Raw genomic sequence first — 19,977 nt, forward strand, 5'->3', positions numbered from 1 at the left:
TTCTGACTTAGTCTGATATACAGTATGTATTTGAAAGGATCATAAATATAACGACGAGTAAAGCAAAAGAGACACTTTTGAAAGACGAGACCATTTTGAAATGGGTAAGTGTGGATGGTTAGAAGAGTGAAGCCCTTTTAATCTTTTATTTATTAATCATTAAACATTGTTAGATTATTCATACCGGTGAACAATGACCACTTTTACTAAGGGAAGTTCACGACATACATATTATATACAGTGCAGTACAGTGGATCGTTATGTGTGTTTCCGGGGGAACGGAGGGGGAGAAGGGGAGGGCATGTGAAATTCCATTGGCTTTTTTCTTCTTGTACCACAGCACAGTTGTTCTATAAAAGTTACCCATTGAGAGTTACACATTTTCACAGCTACAGGAACTTAAGGGTGAATCTATGGTAAATCAACTCCTGTGGAGAATATGAATTGGGACACATTGTTGATATGAGTATGCTATTATTACGCTATAAAACATTCTAAGTTAGTCGAGCAGCTCCGGGGTTCGAGAGGCATGAGATCAGCGTGCATGCGTGCTGCAGACATTCAGACAGGGCAGCCATCTTGAAAATGGACTGGCCCACTTCTCCCCATTTAAGCCTCATTTTTGGTGCTTTCCCTTTTATATAAAAAAATACAAAACATAACGGCGAAAATAATTCGAGTTTCATTCCATTTTCCTTTTTTTTTCTTTTTTTTTTCTTGTCCGGCACTTAGCTACATATTGACAAAGTATACAATATTTTACAACTGAAGACTGAAATAACACTTGATTCGTCTAATCGGATATATACGGTATAAGGCCCATATCCAATCAGAAAAGTCAACTGGAAGCTAACCAGTAGGAAGCAACACAACAAGCCTATGGTGTGAAGGAAGCTGTCTGACAGCTCTGCATTAACACGAGCACCCGCCCTCTGGGACAGTGGGTTCTGCTGGTTTGTCCAGCTTTATGTCAATCACTGGAAAGTGACCAATTAAGGAAAACTTGGGGAACACATAGAAAATAGTTAAACATTATCTGCATATTCCATTCTAAACAACAAAACTGTCACATAACAGTCAAAAAAAATTACTTTAATGCAATATAATAGACCCTCTATCTTTCTCTCTCACACCCACACACACAATTCCACACTATATGTAACTACAGTACGCCCTCCTTCCAACCACAATAGTGTATTCTTCATCATGTCTCCCTAGTACAGCTCTGCTACCCAACTCGAGCCCTAAGGGCCCCGACATTATACATCGGGTTAGGAAGGGCCTGTTTTTTAAATCAATAACTAGGGTATTGGCCAGGCTTGGGTATCATTTTCAAGAATTATTCAATTGATCAATAACATTTTGAAGCTGAGCCATTCACACCCTCCTACTCTTATTCACAGTGTCTCTGTACAATCATCTCTTAACATCATAACACGGTGTCAGAAGTGCTTCAACTGGAGAGATTATTTCACACGTTTGACAGAGTTTAAAGTGATCTAAAGAAGCTACTTAACAACTCAGTCAGTCCCTTTCTCGTCTGGTGAGCAGCCAACTCAGTCAGTCCCTCTCTCGTCTGGTGAGCAGCCAACTCAGTCAGTCCCTCTCTCGTCTGGTGAGCAGCCAACTCAGTCGGTCCCTCTCTCGTCTGGTGAGCAGCCAACTCAGTCGGTCCCTCTCTCGTCTGGTGAGCAACCAACTCAGTCAGTCCCTCTCTCGTCTGGTGACCAGCCAACTCAGTCAGTCCCTCCCTCGTCTGGTGAGCAACCAACTCAGTCAGTCCCTCTCTCGTCTGGTGAGCAGCCAACTCAGTCAGTCCCTCTCTCGTCTGGTGAGCAGCCAACTCAGTCAGTCCCTCTCTCGTCTGGTGAGCAACCAACTCAGTCAGTCCCTCTCTCGTCTGGTGAGCAGCCAACTCAGTCAGTCCCTCGTCTTGTGAGCAGCCAACTCAGTCAGTCCCTCTCTCGTCTGGTGAGCAACCAACTCAGTCAGTCCCTCTCTCGTCTGGTGAGCAGCCAACTCAGTCAGTCCCTCTCTCGTCTGGTGAGCAGCCAACTCAGTCAGTCCCTCTCTCGTCTGGTGAACAGCCAACTCAGTCAGTCCCTCTCTCGTCTGGTGAGCAGCCAACTCAGTCAGTCCCTCTCTCGTCTGGTGAGCAGCCAACTCAGTCAGTCCCTCTCTCGTCTGGTGAGCAACCAACTCAGTCAGTCCCTCTCTCGTCTGGTGAGCAGCCAACTCAGTCAGTCCCTCGTCTTGTGAGCAGCCAACTCAGTCAGTCCCTCGTCTTGTGAGCAGCCAACTGTCAGTCCCTCTCTCATCTGGTGAGCAACCAACTCAGTCAGTTCCTCGTCTGGTGAGCAACCAACTCAGTCAGTCCCTCTCTCGTCTGGTGAGCAACCAACTCAGTCAGTCCCTCTCTCGTCTGGTGAGCAGCCAACTCAGTCAGTCCCTCTCTCGTCTGGTGAGCAGCCAACTCAGTCAGTCCCTCTCTCGTCTGGTGAGCAACCAACTCAGTCAGTCCCTCTCTCGTCTGGTGAGCAGCCAACTCAGTCAGTCCCTCGTCTTGTGAGCAGCCAACTCAGTCAGTCCCTCGTCTTGTGAGCAGCCAACTGTCAGTCCCTCTCTCATCTGGTGAGCAACCAACTCAGTCAGTCCCTCGTCTGGTGAGCAGCCAACTCAGTCAGTCCCTCTCTCGTCTGGTGAGCAGCCAACTCAGTCAGTCCCTCTCTCGTCTGGTGAGCAGCCAACTCAGTCAGTCCCTCTCTCGTCTGGTGAGCAGCCAACTCAGTCAGTCCCTCTCTCGTCTGGTGAGCAGCCAACTCAGTCAGTCCCTCTCTCGTCTGGTGAGCAGCCAACTCAGTCAGTCCCTCTCTCGTCTGGTGAGTAGCCAACTCAGTCAGTCTCTGACTCATACCATTGATCATATTACGGGTTCACTGCACTGGAGATGGCAGCCTATTTCTGCCTACTTCTTTATTACCGTACCAGCAACCACGATGAGTTAAAGGATTCTTTCCCTCTACTGAGTTTCTCTTCGTTGTTCTGAGCCTTGATTAACAGTGTTGAGTCACTCACTCTCTCTGTTCTAAAGGATACTGCCTTCAGGGTTCACATCGTCCAAACTCTCCATCCCAGGTAAGGTTGCTGCAACACGCCGAAACAGCTGGAGAGGGAGAGAGAGAAAGAGAGAGGGAGGGAGGAAGAAGGAGGAAGCGAAAGAGAGAGGGAGGAAGAGAGAGAGCAAGAGAGGAAGGGAAATAGTTTGAAAGAATAGAATAAAACTAACATAATAAATCGACATACTAGAAAGAATTTCCACAATCTAAATCTTATGTTTGAGTGACATGAAGCATATTAAGAAGCTAAAATTCTGAAATGTTGACTGCCTAATTAAGAAATGCTAAATTTATTTGGCAAAGTGGTTGGGGTTATATCCTGTCTGTTTGGCCCTGTCCGGGGGTATCATCGGATGGGGCCAGTGTCTCCTGACTCCCCCCTGTCTCAGCCACCAGTATTTATGCTGCAGTAGTTTGTGTCGGGGGGCTAGGGTCAGTCTGTTATATCTGGAGTACTTCTCCTGTCTTATCCGGTGTCCTGTGTGAATTTAAGTATGCTCTCTCTAATTCTCTCTTTATCTCTTTCTCTCTCTCTCTCGGAGGACCTGAGGCCTAGGACCATGCCTCAGGACTACCTGGCATGATGACTCCTTGCTGTCCCCAGTCCACCTGGCCATGCTGCTGCTCCAGTTTCAACTGTTCTGCCTGCGGCTATGGAACCCTGACCTGTTCACCGGATGTGCTACCTGTCCCAGACCTGCTTTTTTCAACTCTCTAGAGACAGCAGGAGCGGTAGAGATACTCTTAATGATCGGCTATGAAAAGCCAACTGACATTTACTCCTGAGGTGCTGACTTGTTGGACCCTCGACAACTACTGTGATTATTATTATTTGACCATGCTGGTCATTTATGAAATTTGAGCATGTTGGCCATGTTCTGTTATAATCTCCACCCGGCACAGCCAGAAGAGGACTGGCCACCCCTCATAGCCTAGTTCCTCTCTAGGTTTCTTCCTAGGTTTTGGCCTTTCTAGGGAGTTTTTCCTAGCCACCGTGCTTCTACACCTGCATTGCTTGCTGTTTGGGGTTTTAGGCTGGGTTTCTGTACAGCACTTCGAGATATCAGCTGATGTAAGAAGGGCTATATAAAAACATTTGATTTGATTTGATATAGCAAGAATCACCTGTTTGACATTGGTGCCTGTCTTGGCACTAGTTTCGATGAACATCACGTTCAGTTCTTTGGCTCTCTGCTCTCCCGCCTCAATAGTGATTTGCCTGTGGGAGAATCAGACCATAGCATGCATTCAAATGTTTCAAGGGAAATACTTGATAGACATCTTAAACGGTTTATGTAGAACCAATGACGTTGAACAATTGATGCATAGTTGAATCAAATCAGGTGACTCATGTTCACGCTGTAAATGCATATATAATCCATTTAAAGGGATTGAAAAAGTAGCATTAAGGCAGACAAACTACCCCTCCGGAAAGCTTATACAGGGATGCTGGTCCCTGTTGACTCCAATGCTTCCTACAGTTGTGTCAAATTGGCTGAAAGTCCTTTGGGTGGTGGACCATTCTTGATACACAAAGGAAACTGTTGAGCGTGAAAAACCCAGCACCGTTGCAGTTATTGACACATATAACAGGTGCGCTTGGCACCTACTACCATACAACATTCAAAGGCACTTAAATATTTTATCTTGCCCATTCACCCTCTGAATTGCACGCATACACAATCCATGTGTCAATTGTCTCAAGGCTTAAAAATCATCCTTTAACCTGTCTCCCTCCCTTCATCTACACTGGTTGAAGAGGATTTAGAAAGTCGGTCTATGTCATGCTAAGAGCATGGGTAACTAATGTTTTGTACAGTCAGTGTATATGTAATACATTTGTCAGATATAAACTAGAGCAGGGATCATCAACTAGTTTCAGACAGGGATCATCAACTAGTTTCAGGCAGGGATCATCAACTAGTTTCAGACAGGGATCATCAACTAGTTTCAGACAGGGATCATCAATTAGTTTCAGACAGGGATCATCAACTAGTTTCAGACACGGATCATCAACTAGTTTCAGACAGGGATCATCAACTAGTTTCAGACAGGGATCATCAACTAGTTTCAGACAGGGATCATCAACTAGTTTCAGACAGGGATCATCAACTAGTTTCAGACAGGGATCATCAACTCGTTTCAGACAGGGATCATCAACTCGTTTCAGACAGGGATCATCAACTCGTTTCAGACAGGGATCATCAACTCGTTTCAGACAGGGATCATCAACTCGTTTCAGACAGGGATCATCAACTCGTTTCAGACACGGATCATCAACTAGTTTCAGACAGGGATCATCAACTAGTTTCAGACAGGGATCATCAACTAGTTTCAGACAGGGATCATCAACTAGTTTCAGACAGGGATCATCAACTAGTTTCAGACAGGGATCATCAACTCGTTTCAGACAGGGATCATCAACTCGTTTCAGACAGGGATCATCAACTAGTTTCAGACACGGATCATCATCTAGTTTCAGACAGGGATCATCAACTAGTTTCAGACAGGGATCATCAACTAGTTTCAGACAGGGATCATCAACTAGTTTCAGACAGGGATCATCAACTAGTTTCAGACAGGGATCATCAACTAGTTTCAGACACGGATCATCAACTAGTTTCAGACAGGGATCATCAACTAGTTTCAGACACGGATCATCAACTAGTTTCAGACAGGGATCATCAACTAGTTTCAGACAGGGATCATCAACTAGTTTCAGACAGGGATCATCAACTAGTTTCAGACAGGGATCATCAACTAGTTTCAGACAGGGATCATCAACTAGTTTCAGACAGGGATCATCAACTAGTTTCAGACACGGATCATCAACTATTTTCAGACAGGGATCATCAACTAGTTTCAGGCAGGGATCATCAACTAGTTTCAGGCAGGGATCATCAACTAGTTTCAGACAGGGATCATCAACTCGTTTCAGACACGGATCATCAACTCGTTTCAGACACGGATCATCAACTCGTTTCAGACAGAGATCATCAACTCGTTTCAGACAGGGATCATCAACTCGTTTCAGACAGGGATCATCAACTCGTTTCAGACACGGATCATCAACTAGTTTCAGGCAGGGATCATCAACTCGTTTCAGGCAGGGATCATCAACTCGTTTCAGACAGGGATCATCAACTAGTTTCAGACAGGGATCATCAACTAGTTTCAGACAGGGATCATCAACTAGTTTCAGACAGGGATCATCAACTAGTTTCAGACAGGGATCATCAACTCGTTTCAGACAGGGATCATCAACTCGTTTCAGACAGGGATCATCAACTCGTTTCAGACAGGGATCATCAACTCGTTTCAGACAGGGATCATCAACTCGTTTCAGACAGGGATCATCAACTCGTTTCAGACAGGGATCATCAACTCGTTTCAGCCATGGAACAATTTTTTTGAGGATGGTCGGCTGGCCGGAACATAATTACTAATAATTTGTAGTGCAAATTGACCGCAAGAAGCCCAGACAGATATGTTTGACTAAAACATAATCATTACAAACCTTGCTTACATTTGTATACAAGCATGTGTCTTTCTATTATGCGCGGGAACACTTGGGACCAGATTTCTTACATTAAAATAACTTGGAGCTGATTTCCTGTTGTTTTTACAGTCTTACAGTCCTGGGGAGGCAGGTAGCCTAGTGATTAGAACATTGCGCCAGTAACCGAAAGGTTGCTAGATTGAATCCCCGAGCTGACAAGGTAAAAATATGTTGTTCTGCCCCTGAGTAAGGCAGTTAACCCACTGTTCCTAGGACGCTATTGTAAATAAGAATTTGTTCCTAACTGACTTGCCTAGTTAAATAAAGATAAAATAAATAAAAATTATGTCCAACAACTTGGGGGGACAAATATTACCACCAGTGGCCCAAATTCGGCCCGCGGGCTGCCAGTTGGGGAACCCTGAACTAGACCCACCTCTTCTCCTCCAGGTCTGTCTTGTTGCCCACTAACATGATGATGACATCACTGCCCCTCTCTGTTCGAACGTCATCAATCCACTTACAAGTCTGCTGGAACGAGTTCATGTCTGTAGAGGAAATACATAATTTACAACATTTTTACTGTATTTTACTGTGTAAACCAAAATGACACGCCACTATAGTACACAGGGTAACTGTGTGTGTGTGTGTGTGTGTGTGTGTGTGTGTGTGTGTGTGTGTGTGTGTGTGTGTGTGTGTGTGTGTGTGTGTGTGTGCGTGTGGTTCTGCTTGTTGTGTGAGTTGCAATGCTCACTTGTGATGTCATACACCACCACAGCGACAGTAGAGTCCCGTATGTAGCTAGGAATCAGACTCCTGAAGCGCTCCTGGCCAGCCGTATCCCACAGCTGCAGCCTCACCTAGATAGATAGCATACACAGAGATACAGTACTGGCTAAACAACAGCTCTGTATTAACACGTGTATTTAAGTTCATTTCACCAGGTAAGTTAAATGAGAATACATTCTCATTTATGAATGCCTCATCGATGTAATTAGTATGTAGTATGTACAAGTATGTATAGTTCAGTGGAGGCTGGTGGGAAGAGCTATAGCAGGATGGGCTCATTGTAATGGCTGGAATGGAATAAATATAATGGAGTCAAGCATGTGGTTTCAATATGTTTCATGGGGTTGATACCAATCAATTTATTCCATTCAAGCCATTACAATGAGCCTGTCCTCCTATAGCTCCTCCCACCAGCCTCCTCTGGTATAGTTAGTATGTCTTGTATACTAGGAGAATTGGAGTGCTATTGTACTAGTTAGCGTGCTAGGCCACTAAAAAGTGTAGAAATAATGTAGTCTGTGTTGATCTGTGTGTTCCTTTCAGGAAACTGACAGAGTTTCTTACTGTTCGGTCCTCCAGGTACATGGTCTTTGATAAGAAGTCAATCCCAATGGTTGCCTGTCAAATAAAACAACAGGAAAGTGATATTAGCAATAATAGAACAATAAAATAAGTCCCACAGTGTACAGTGTTTTACCCTCTATAGTTTGTTATTCACAAAATAAAATATGTATTGTGATAGATAGGAAACATAAGAAGCTATTCAGTGTGTAGGCCAAGCACTGACATCTAATCAAATCTATGGTAATTAGATTTGTATTGCCCTTTGTACTTTGTCCTGTAATGTGTTTGTAATTTATGTCCTGTAATTTGTTTGTACCTGAACATTAAATGAAGGAGCCAAGTTTTACCTGATATGTGTTGTCAAAGCTGTCGTACATGAACCTGGTGATCAGTGATGTTTTCCCCACTGGAAGATGAACAGAACACAAGGGTGAACATAGATACATACATACAGTACATACAGTATATACATACACACATCCATACATACAGTATATATACACATCCATACATATAGTATATACATACATACATACAGTATATACATACATACATACATACATACATACATACATACATACATACATACATACAGTATATACATACACACATCCATACATACAGCATATATACACATCCATACATATAGTATATACATACATACATACAGTATATACATACACACATCCATACATACAGCATATATACACATCCATACATACAGTACATACATACATACATACATACATACATACATACATACATACATACATACATACATACATACATACATACATACATACATACATACAGTATATACATACATACATACATACATACATACATACATACATACATACATACATACAGTATATACATACATACATACAGTATATACATACATACATACATACATACATGCATACAGTATATACATACATACATACATACATACATACATACATACATACATACATACATACATACATACATACATACAGTATATACATACATACATACATACATACATACATACATACATACATACATACATACCGTATATACATACATACATCCATACACACAGTATATACATACATACATACATACATACATACATACATACATACATACATACATACATACATACATGACATGCATACATACATACATACATACATACATACATACATACATACATACATACATACATACAGTATATACATACACACATCCATACATACAGCATATATACACATCCATACATACAGTACATACATACATACATACATACATACATACATACATACATACATACATACATACATACATGCATGCATACATACATACATACATACATACATGCATGCATGCATACATACATACATACATACATACATACATACATACATACATACATACATACATACATACATACATACATACAGTATATACATACACACATCCATACATACAGCATATATACACATCCATACATATAGTATATACATACATACATACATACATACATACATACATACATACATACATACATACATACAGTATATATACACATCCATACATACAGTACATACATACATACATACATACATACATACATACATACATACATACATACATACATACATACATACATACAGTGCATTCAGAAAGTATTCATACGCATTGACTTTTTCCACTTTTTGTTATGTTACGGCCTCATTTTAAAATGTATTAAATTGGGGGGGGGGTTTCTCATCAATCTACACACAATACCCCATAACGACAAAGCAAAAACAGGTTTAGACATTTTTGCAAATGTATACAAAATAAAAAACTAAAATATCACATTCATATAAGTATTCAGACCCTTTAATCAGTACATTGTTGAAGCACCTTTGGCAGCAATAACAGCCTCGAGTCCTCTTGTGTATGACGCTACAAGCTTGGCACCCCTGTATTTTGAGGAGATGCTCCCATTCTTCTCTGCAGATCCTCTCAAGCTCTGTCAGGTTGGATGGGGAGTGTCACTGCACAGCTATTTTCAGGTCTCTCCAGAGAGGTTAGATTGGGTTCAAGTCCGGGCTCTGGCTGGGCCACTCAAGGACATTCAGAGACTTGCATTGTCTTGGCTGTGTTCTTAGGGTCGTTGTACTGTTGGAAGGTGAACCTTCGACCCAGTCTGAGGTCCTGAGCGCTCTGGAGCAGGTTTTCATCAAGGATCTCTCTCTACTTTGCTCGTTCATCTTTCCCTCGATCCTGACTCATCTCCCAGTCCCTGCCGATGAATAAAATCCCCACAGCATGATGCTGCCACCACCATGCTTCACCGTAGGGATGGTGCCAGGTTTCCTCCAGACGTGACACTTGGCAGAACAATTGAGTTCAATCTTGGTTTCATCAGACCAGAGACTCTTGTTTCTCATGGTCTGAGAGTCCTTTAGGTGCCTTTTGGCAAACTCCAAGCGGGATATCATGTGCCATTTACTGATGAGTGGCTTCCGTCTGGCCACTCTACCATAAAGGCATGATTGGTGGAGTGCTACAGAGATGGTTGTCCTTCTGGAAGGTTCTCCCATCTCCACAGAGGAACTCTGGAGCTCAGTCAGAGTGACCATCGGGTTCTTTGTCACCTCCCTGACCAAGGCCCTTCTCCCCCGATTGCTCAGTTTGGCCGGGCGGCCAGCTCTAGGAAGAGTCTTGGTGGTTCCAAACTTCTTTCATTTCAGAATGATGGAGGCCACTGTGTTCTTTGGGACCTTCAATGTTGCAGAAATGTTTTGCTACACTTCCCCAGATCTGTGCCTCGACACAATCCTGTCTCGGAGCTCTACAGACAATTCCTTTGACCTCATGGCTTGGTTTTTGCTCTGAAATGCACTGTCAACATATGCTCTGTAAATGCTCTGTACATACAGTGCCTTCAGAAAGCATTCAGACCCCTTGCCTTTTTTCAATCAAATACATACATGCAGGTAACTGCCAAAATAATTCTGGAGTTGTGCCTGAGACAGCGTTTATCAACACCATCAACAAAACATCAAATGATGGAATTTCTTGTGGAAGAATGGTGTCACATCCCTTCAATAGAGTTGCAGACATTTGTAGAATCTATTGTCAGGGTGCATTGAAGCTGTTCTGACACACCCTATTAAGACATGTTATGTTAGTGTTTCCTTTATTTTGGCAGTTAACTGTACGTACCGTGCAGAACATACATTGTCTACATACATACATACATACATACATACATACATACATACATACATACATACATACATACATACATACATACATACAGTAAATACATACTGTTACGAAATCAATAACTAGCCTATGGATAATGTTGCACTCGCTTTGTCTAGGTGTCTTAGGCTCCTTGTAGCTAAGTACATCACAGTTAGTAACCTACAGAAGGCTATGGGCAGTGGCCATTACAGGCTTGAAATCAGCACCACACCGCTACATTACCACATACCTTACGGAAAACCATTAGGGTGTTAGCTACATACAAATGCAATAACACACACACACACACACGCACACGCACACACACACAGAGCACCATGGGCAGCTACATCTCAGATTAATTTTCTATGGAAAGCCATGACACCTACCATTACATACACACAGACACACACATATACAGTGCATACATACACACACACACACACACACACACACACACACACACACACACACACACACACACACACACACACACACACACACACACACACACACACACACACACACACACACACACACACACACACACACACACACACACACACACACACAGGCACATACACTAAATTATGGACATGGGTGACACACATCTCATCTTTCTCTTTCTCACTCACGCACGCACGCCCGCACACACACACACACACACACACACACGCACGCACGCACGCACGCACGCACGCACGCACGCACACACACACACACACACACACACACATACATACATACATACATACACATACATACATACACACACACACACACCCTAACACAGCATCCATTCTATTACAAATAAACCACTAGTATTTTTCACTTCCATGATTGTACCGAGATCTGTATAGCCACTCCGACTGTCTGATGTCTGACCAGTGACCACATATTCCAAGAGGTTTATAGCGCTAAACCATTATCGATCTAGACTCCTGAATCTGTGTCATATCAACCAAGTAAACAGTCATTGTTCCCTAAATGATTGAATTATTGATACATCATCATGTTACGACACGGAAAAACCATTCGTGACTATCATTCTGTTACGGAACTGTGAGTCAAGTGATGGAGATTGGAGACAGTGACTGCGAGGTTTATATATTCTACAGACATCGCCAACCTGGGTGTGTCCCGAACTGACACATGGGAACTGTTTGTCTATTTATCCCTTTTAAACCTAAAAAAATTATAGCTTGTCATGTCATACATTTTAATGTTACATTTACGCATATAATCAACGATGTAACTGTGATAACATGTTATTATAATCTTGAAACAGAACGAATCTTTCTGCAGGTCACTGCACCACATCAAAACATACACATTCGTATTTCACGTCGTCTACTGTAATCTTTCTCTAATACCAATTATACATTAAAATAAAACATGTTTAAATAGAGAAATTGGTTTAAATAAAATATGAACATCTGGAAACCCGGGAAGATAGATTTATTTCATGACGTTTAAGATCACAATGGATGACTAATCAAATTTTCTACAAAAACAAAATCGTGACAGCAACCGGTGAATTGGTTGATTGAGCTAACATATAACACAACCTCTCAAAACATTTACAAAATAGTGAAAACTTTCAAATAGACCAAATAACACAGTTATGGCCTTCAGGATACATTAGCATGTTTGGCAAGTGATAACCAAGCAAGCCTCCAAGGCTCTCCAAAATGCTCGACTCACCGCTCTGTTCTCCTAAAAAGACGAGTTTAAATTTCCTCAGAGGGTTCCCCAAGTCTCCTCCGGCGGACATGGTTACAGCGATAAAACTCTATCGGATTATAATACAGGTTTTCTGATCCAGAGGCGTTGTTTCTTTCACTATCGGTGTGTTGGGATCCTCCTCTGCTCATATAATGATGGGAATGCAGCTCAGCATCGTCCTGTCAATTTAGGATGCGTGTGCGCCTGTGCGCGACCTCACCTTATTCGTTCTCTCACCTTCTGAAATATTATGGCATTTTCTACCGTTATTCCTTGCATTTACACCGTGTATGCATATTCAGCAACGTAAGTAACATAATGCAATAGCTGTGTTTTCAGGTTAGTTTTATTTCCAAACACATTGTATTATAAACAATTTGTTATAGCAATACGACATTCACATTCATTCACAAATAGTGTCATTGATACAAATCCTCATAAAATTAAAAACGATGCGAATACTGTACAATAAACCCGTAGCATATACCGTTTTTCATGATAAGCAAACTGAAAACATTCCTTTATCAAAAGTCCCTTCAAAATGGAAGAAACTGCTATGTTAATTTGTATTATAGTCCAAAATAAAATCTTCAATGTTGATACTACATAATATAATAATAACATGGTCATTCAGCAGGCACTTTTATCCAAAGATACTAACAGAGCTTTCATTGACAGTGGCACATATTCAGTTTAATTGGCCGATGCGGGAATTGAACCTGCAACCTTAGTGTTTCCAGTATTGTGATCTAACTTGAGCTGAAGGTACCAATGGCCTTGACCCTCTCAGGCTCAGTGCCTTCCTCTTACACCGGCCTCCCAGGCTCCTTCTTAATACTCAGGCTCAGTGCCTTCCTCTTACACCGGCCTCCCAGGCTCCTTCTTAATGCTCAGGCTCAGTGCCTTCCTCTTACACCGGCCTCCCAGGCTCCTTCTTAATACTCAAGCTCAGTGCCTTCCTCTTACACCGGCCTCCCAGGCTTCTTCTTAATACTCAGGCTCAGTGCCTTCCTCTTACACCGTCCTCCCAGGCTCCTTCTTAATACTCAGGCTCAGTGCCTTCCTCTTACACCGGCCTCCCAGGCTCCTTCTTAATACTCAGGCTCAGTGCCTTCCTCTTACACCGGCCTCCCAGGCTCCTTCTTAATACTCGGGCCAGGCCTGTGATGGCTGTAATCTCCAGCCAGCCAGGAATAAGAGCACTGACCAAAGGCACGTATAACCCACCTGTAGCCCAATAACCCGAAAGGTTGCTGGTTCGAATCCCCAAAGCTGACTAGGATAAACACATGCCAATGTGACCTTTAACAAGGCACTTCACCCGAACTGCTCCTGAAGTTCGGGTGAAGTTCGAGCATCTGCTAAAATGTGTAAATAAAATGTTCACGAAAAACAAGGACAACAAGACTTTGTTCGTGGCGACCCCTAATTTACAAGCACATCAAGTGCATCTGCACCTGTTCCGAAGGATGTTGTTTGTTGTAGTAGTAACCACAGGCGCTCAGTTTATTCCCACAGGCCTGCTTCCACCAGACACAGGAGTAGTCAATGGCCAGTTTAAACACAGCAAGGGCTGGCAGCCAGGCTGAAGTATATATGAAATATATGGATTGAAACATATTTGGTATCTATATTGAACAAAAATATAAATGCAACATGCAACAACTTCAAAGATTTTACTAAATTACAGTTAATATAAAGAAATATGTCAATTTAAATCAATTCATTAGGCCCTAATCTATGGATCTCACATGACTGGGCAGGGGCGCAACCAGGTCCAGCCAAATCTAATAATTTTTTCCCCACCAAAGAGCTTTATTAAAGACAGAAATACTCCCCAACTGTCAGGTGGATGGATTATCTTGGCAAAGGAGAAATGCTCATTAACAGGGATCTAAACAAATTTGCGCATAAAATTTGAGAGAAATAAGCTTTTTGTGCGTATGGAACATTTCAGGGATTTTTTTTTCTTAGCTCATGAAACATGGGACCAACACTTTACATGTTTTGTTTATATTTTTGTTCAGTGTAGATGGGGTTGTGGGGTGAATCCAGTGAAGACCATGAGGATCATGGAGGGCAGGAGATGGGGGTTGCTCTTGGTAGAGGAACCTGGACGGGCGTGCCCATCCCCATGGCAGCCCCATCAACAGTCACAGCAGGCACAGCGGGCACACAGCTACACATGGATAAGCCTGGGAGGAGAGGTCTGACTAGTTTATATTACATTCTTCCAAATGTCTTTGAAATACTGCTGTCTTGCCAGTATTCACAGATCTGGGACCAGGCTAGATATCAAATATAATAACAATAACAATATAACAATATATTATTATAATATTTCTAATCATAATATAATCATAACAAGTATATATTATAATAATCTAGAATAACAATAGCAATCTATAATAATAATCATCATCTATAATAATAAACTATAATAATAATCTATAATAATAATAATCTATAATGATACTCTCGAATAATAATATAATCTCTAATAATAATATATAATAATAATAGATCATAATAAATAAAAATCTCTAATAATAATATATAATAATAATAATAATCTCAAACAATAATATATCATAATAATAATAATCTCCAATAATAATAAGATATAATAATACTAATATATAGTAATAATATATAATAATCATCACCTCTAATAATAATCTATAATAATAATAACAATCTATAATAATAATAATCTATAATAATAATAATAATATAAAATAATAATAATAATATATAATAATACTAATATGTAATAATACTATATAATAATGATATATAATAACAATATATAATAATAATCTATACTAATAATATATAATAATAATATATATTAATAATATATAATAATAATAATATATAATGTATAATAATATATAATAAAAATATCTAATAATACAATATAATAATAATTATATATAATCATTAAATATAATAATAATATATAATAATTATATATAATAATAATATATAATAATAAATAAAAATCTCTAATAAAAATCTCTAATAAAAATCTCTAATAATAATCTCTGATAATTATATATAATAATAATAATCTCCAATAATAATAATCTATAATAATACTAATAATATAAAATAAGAATAATATATAATAATAATATATAATCATAATCATAATCTATACTAATATATAATAATAATATATAATAGTAATATATAATAATATATAATAATAATAATATATAATAATATATAATGATAATATATAATAATAATCGCTAGTAATATGTAATAATAATATATAATAATAATATATAATAATAATATATAATAATTCTATTTAATAATAATATATAGTAATAATAATAATCTCAAATAATAATATTTTATAATAATAATAATCTCTAATTATAATCTATAATAATGTTATATAATAATAATAATAATAATAATAATAATAATAATAATAATAATAATAATAATAATATATAATAATCTATAATAGTAATAATATCGTATAATAATAATCCATGGGACTTTTGTAGCACTTTAAGAAACCAAAGTCGCTTTACAATTGTAGAAACTAAACAGATCAAACAAGGCAACACCAGACTAGCAGCAGGAAGAAACAGAAACATGAAACAAAGAGAAGGGGGAGGGGTTTAAGCAGGGAAAAGAGTGAGATGTGCCAGTGTGTGAGTGAGCGAGCAGGTGTGTGAGACAGATAACATTTGATTTGAGTGTGTGTGTGGAGGGGGGGAGAGGAGGGGGTTTAGGGGTAGGCCAAGGAGAAGAGGTGGGGCTTTAGGAGGGACTGAAAGATGGTGATGGACTTAGAGTCACAGATGGCTGGAGGGAGGGAGTTCCAGAGCCATGGAGCTTGGACTTGGGAACGGCAAGGTGGCCTGCTGTGGTGGAACAGAGTGAGAGTGTGGGTTGGTAAGGGAGAAGAAGGTCGGAGAGGTAAGGGGGGGGGGGGGCAAGGTGGAGAAGAGCTTTGTAGGTCAGAAGGAGGATCTTGTAGTTAATGTGTTGAGAGACAGGGAGCCAGTGGAGTTCATGGAGGATGGGGCTGATGTGCTGCCACGACTTTGGGCTGGAGGAGTCGGGCTACAGAGTTCTGAACCATTTGGAGCTTATAGAGGGAGCTTGCGTTGATGCCGGGAGAGTAGGAGATTAATGCATGTATGAGGGTTTCAGCGGCAGGACGGGAGAGGGAGGACTTGACTTGTAAATATTGTGGAGGTGGAAGAATGAAGATTTGACAGGGGATTTGATATATTGATTTGATATACAGTATTTGACAGGGAATTTGATATATTGATTTGATATACAGTATTTGACAGGGAATTTGATATATTGATTTGATATACAGTATTTGACAGGGAATTTGATATATTGATTTGATATACAGTATTTGACAGGGAATTTGATATATTGATTTAACTCAAAGGTGAACTATTCAGTACCTGGACTCTGTGAGAGTTTAGTGGGTCGGAAGTGACATTAGTGCAGCCAGTGTGACAGAGAGAGATAGTAGAGATGAGAGTAGAGAGAGTAGATAGTAGAGAGAGAGATGGTCCCGTGTGGCTCAGTTGGTAGAGCATGGCGCTTGCAACGCCAGGGTTGTGGGTTCAATTCCCACGGGGGGACCAGGGTTCAATTCCCACGGGGGGACCAGGATGAATATGTATGAACTTTCCAATTTGTAAGTCGCTCTGGATAAGAGCGTCTGCTAAATGACTTAAATGTAAATGTAAATGTAGAGATGTACTCTGTGTTGTTTGTTCCACACACAGGGTTAAAGACATAATTCAGACAGGAACAGTTGGAGTTACAGAGAGGGAGAAACCTGGTAAAATAATAACAGAATAGAATAGACTAGAATATTTGCCAACCTATCAGTGATGGTTGCTTTGGCTACAACGGTGCAACATTTTGAGTGCACAATACAGTCAGTGGTCTATATAAAGTGAATGACGTAGAGACAGCATAGGGAGACTGAACATTAATAATTGAGTTAGGATTTGTACCGCCAAAGGAAACAAATGTCACACAGTATAGTGCCACACAGTAATGAGGGGTATTTTCATACAGTCCACCTGTCCAGTGTGTCACTGTACGTGAGTGCATGCGTGCGTTTGGTGTGTGTACGTGTGTGCAAGTGTGCAGTTGGCATGCGTATGTGTGTGCATGTGTGCGTTCGTGTGTGTACAGTAAGTGTGTAGCGTACGTAACACATCATCCATGAGCAAGCTGCCGCAGGCTGTGGTGGTGCCATACTGCTGCTCCAGGAACTAGCTGAGGAAGGTGGTGAGGCCATACTGGTGCTCCAGGAACTAGCTGAGGAAGGTGGTGAGGCCATACTGGTGCTCCAGGAACTAGCTGAGGAAGGTGGTGAGGCCATACTGGTGCTCCAGCAACTAGCTGAGGAAGGTGGTGAGGCCATACTGGTGCTCCAGGAACTAGCTGAGGAAGGTGGTGAGGCCATACTGGTGCTCCAGGAACTAGCTGAGGAAGGTGGTGAGGCCAGCAAAGGAGGAGGAGGGAGAGAGGGATGGAGGAAGAGGGATGGGGGAGAGAAGGATGGAGGAAGAGGGATGGGGAGAGAGGGGTGGAGGAAGAGGGATGGGGAGAGAGGGGTGGAGGAAGAGGGATGGGGAGAGAGGGATGGAGGAGTAGAGGTAAGAGGGGATGGGGAAGAAGGATAGGGAAGAAGATTAATGGATGGAGAGGATGGGGGAGAATAAGGGGGGTATCGGTACAGGATCTGAGAGAGAACGGTAGGGGAAAATTCCATTGAATTTAAAAGTCATTGCTTCATATTTTTCTGTCTGTATGTGCTCTTCCTATTACTAACGGTTGAACAGTGACATACTTAAACTTATCTTGTCCACATCTACATAGATTCAGAGCATCATGGAACCCAGGAGGTACCAGAAGGCTGGCCCAAAAACAGAGATGGTGAACGGGGTGGCTGGAAGACACAATAAATTAATTGTGAATAAAATATCAACCAGATGATACTTGAAATATAACTCAAACCTGTTGTTTACGAAGCACGTGACAATTATTCCTTTTTTTTAGCTAAAGAATGTGTCAATGAACATTTTGTCTGGTTCTCCTATTAGAAACGTCATTACAGATTCAGGCAGTACTGTAGCAGTAGCCTACCAATTTAAAGAACTAAGTCATCCACATAGGAGATGCCAAACAGCACCTTGGAAGCAGCCAGGGTCAGCCACTGTGTCCGCTCCTCAGAGGGGTGTCCGCTGCCCCCCTGTCTGCACACCTCAGGGGCAGAGGAGTTCTCCCTGGGAACACACATGTCCCACAACCCTCCGGCTAAAAACAACAACACATGCATATATTTCTCTGTAATCAGTTCAATATCTTTGAGAAACATGCAGTGAGCGTTATTATTGCTTGTGCCAACCCATATACATGAAGTACATATCCATTTAAATATATATATATATATATATATATATATATATATATATATATATATATTTACACTACCGGTCAAAAGTTTTAGAAAACCTACCCATTCAAGGGTTTTTCTTTATTTTTACTATTTTCTACATTGTAGAATAGTAGTGAAGACATCAAAACTATGAAATAGCACATATGGAATCATGTAGTAACCAAAAAAGTTTTAAACAAATCAAAATAGATTTTAGATTTTAGATTTGTCAAATAGCCACACTTTGCCTTGATGACAGCTTTGCACACTCTTGGCATTCTCTCAACCAGATTCACCTGGAATGCTTTACCAACAGTCTTGAAAGAGTTCCCACATATGCTGAGCACTTGTTGGCTGCTTTTCCTTCACTCTGCGGTCCGACATCCCAAACCATCTCAATTTGGTTGAGGTCGGGGGATTGTGGAGGCCTGGTCATCTGACGCAGCACTCCATCACTCTCCTTCTTGCTCACGTAGCCCTTACACAGCCTGGATGTGTGTTGGCTCATTGTCCTGTTGAAAAACAAATGATAGTCCCTCTAAGCCCAAACCAGATGAGATGGCGTATCGCTGCAGAATGCTGTGGTAGCCATGCTGGTTAAGTGTGCCTTG

The 19,977-nt window shown here is 40.9% G+C and overlaps 1 protein-coding gene across 2 annotated transcripts; it reads right to left on the bottom strand.

The window, feature by feature from the left end:
* Positions 1 to 105: 105 nt before the first annotated feature.
* LOC129823796 (ras-related protein Rab-6B-like) lies at positions 106 to 13,124 on the bottom strand. Of its 2 annotated transcripts, none has more exons than XM_055882771.1 (8): positions 12,901 to 13,124; positions 8,316 to 8,374; positions 7,957 to 8,022; positions 7,370 to 7,475; positions 7,052 to 7,163; positions 4,242 to 4,335; positions 3,097 to 3,163; positions 106 to 977 (listed from the first exon to the last, which is right to left on the bottom strand). In XM_055882771.1, the coding sequence occupies exons 1-8, from the start codon at positions 12,968 to 12,970 to the stop codon at positions 913 to 915; spliced, it is 639 nt and encodes a 212-aa protein (XP_055738746.1). In that variant the 5' UTR covers positions 12,971 to 13,124; the 3' UTR covers positions 106 to 912. The 2 variants fall into 2 exon arrangements, with proteins under 2 accessions (XP_055738746.1, XP_055738748.1); XM_055882773.1 differs by having other exon boundaries at positions 7,969 to 8,022; positions 12,901 to 13,122.
* Positions 13,125 to 19,977: the final 6,853 nt, after the last annotated feature.

Source organism: Salvelinus fontinalis, chromosome 26 (genome assembly GCF_029448725.1).
Source record: "Salvelinus fontinalis isolate EN_2023a chromosome 26, ASM2944872v1, whole genome shotgun sequence".
Taxonomy (NCBI): domain Eukaryota; kingdom Metazoa; phylum Chordata; class Actinopteri; order Salmoniformes; family Salmonidae; genus Salvelinus; species Salvelinus fontinalis.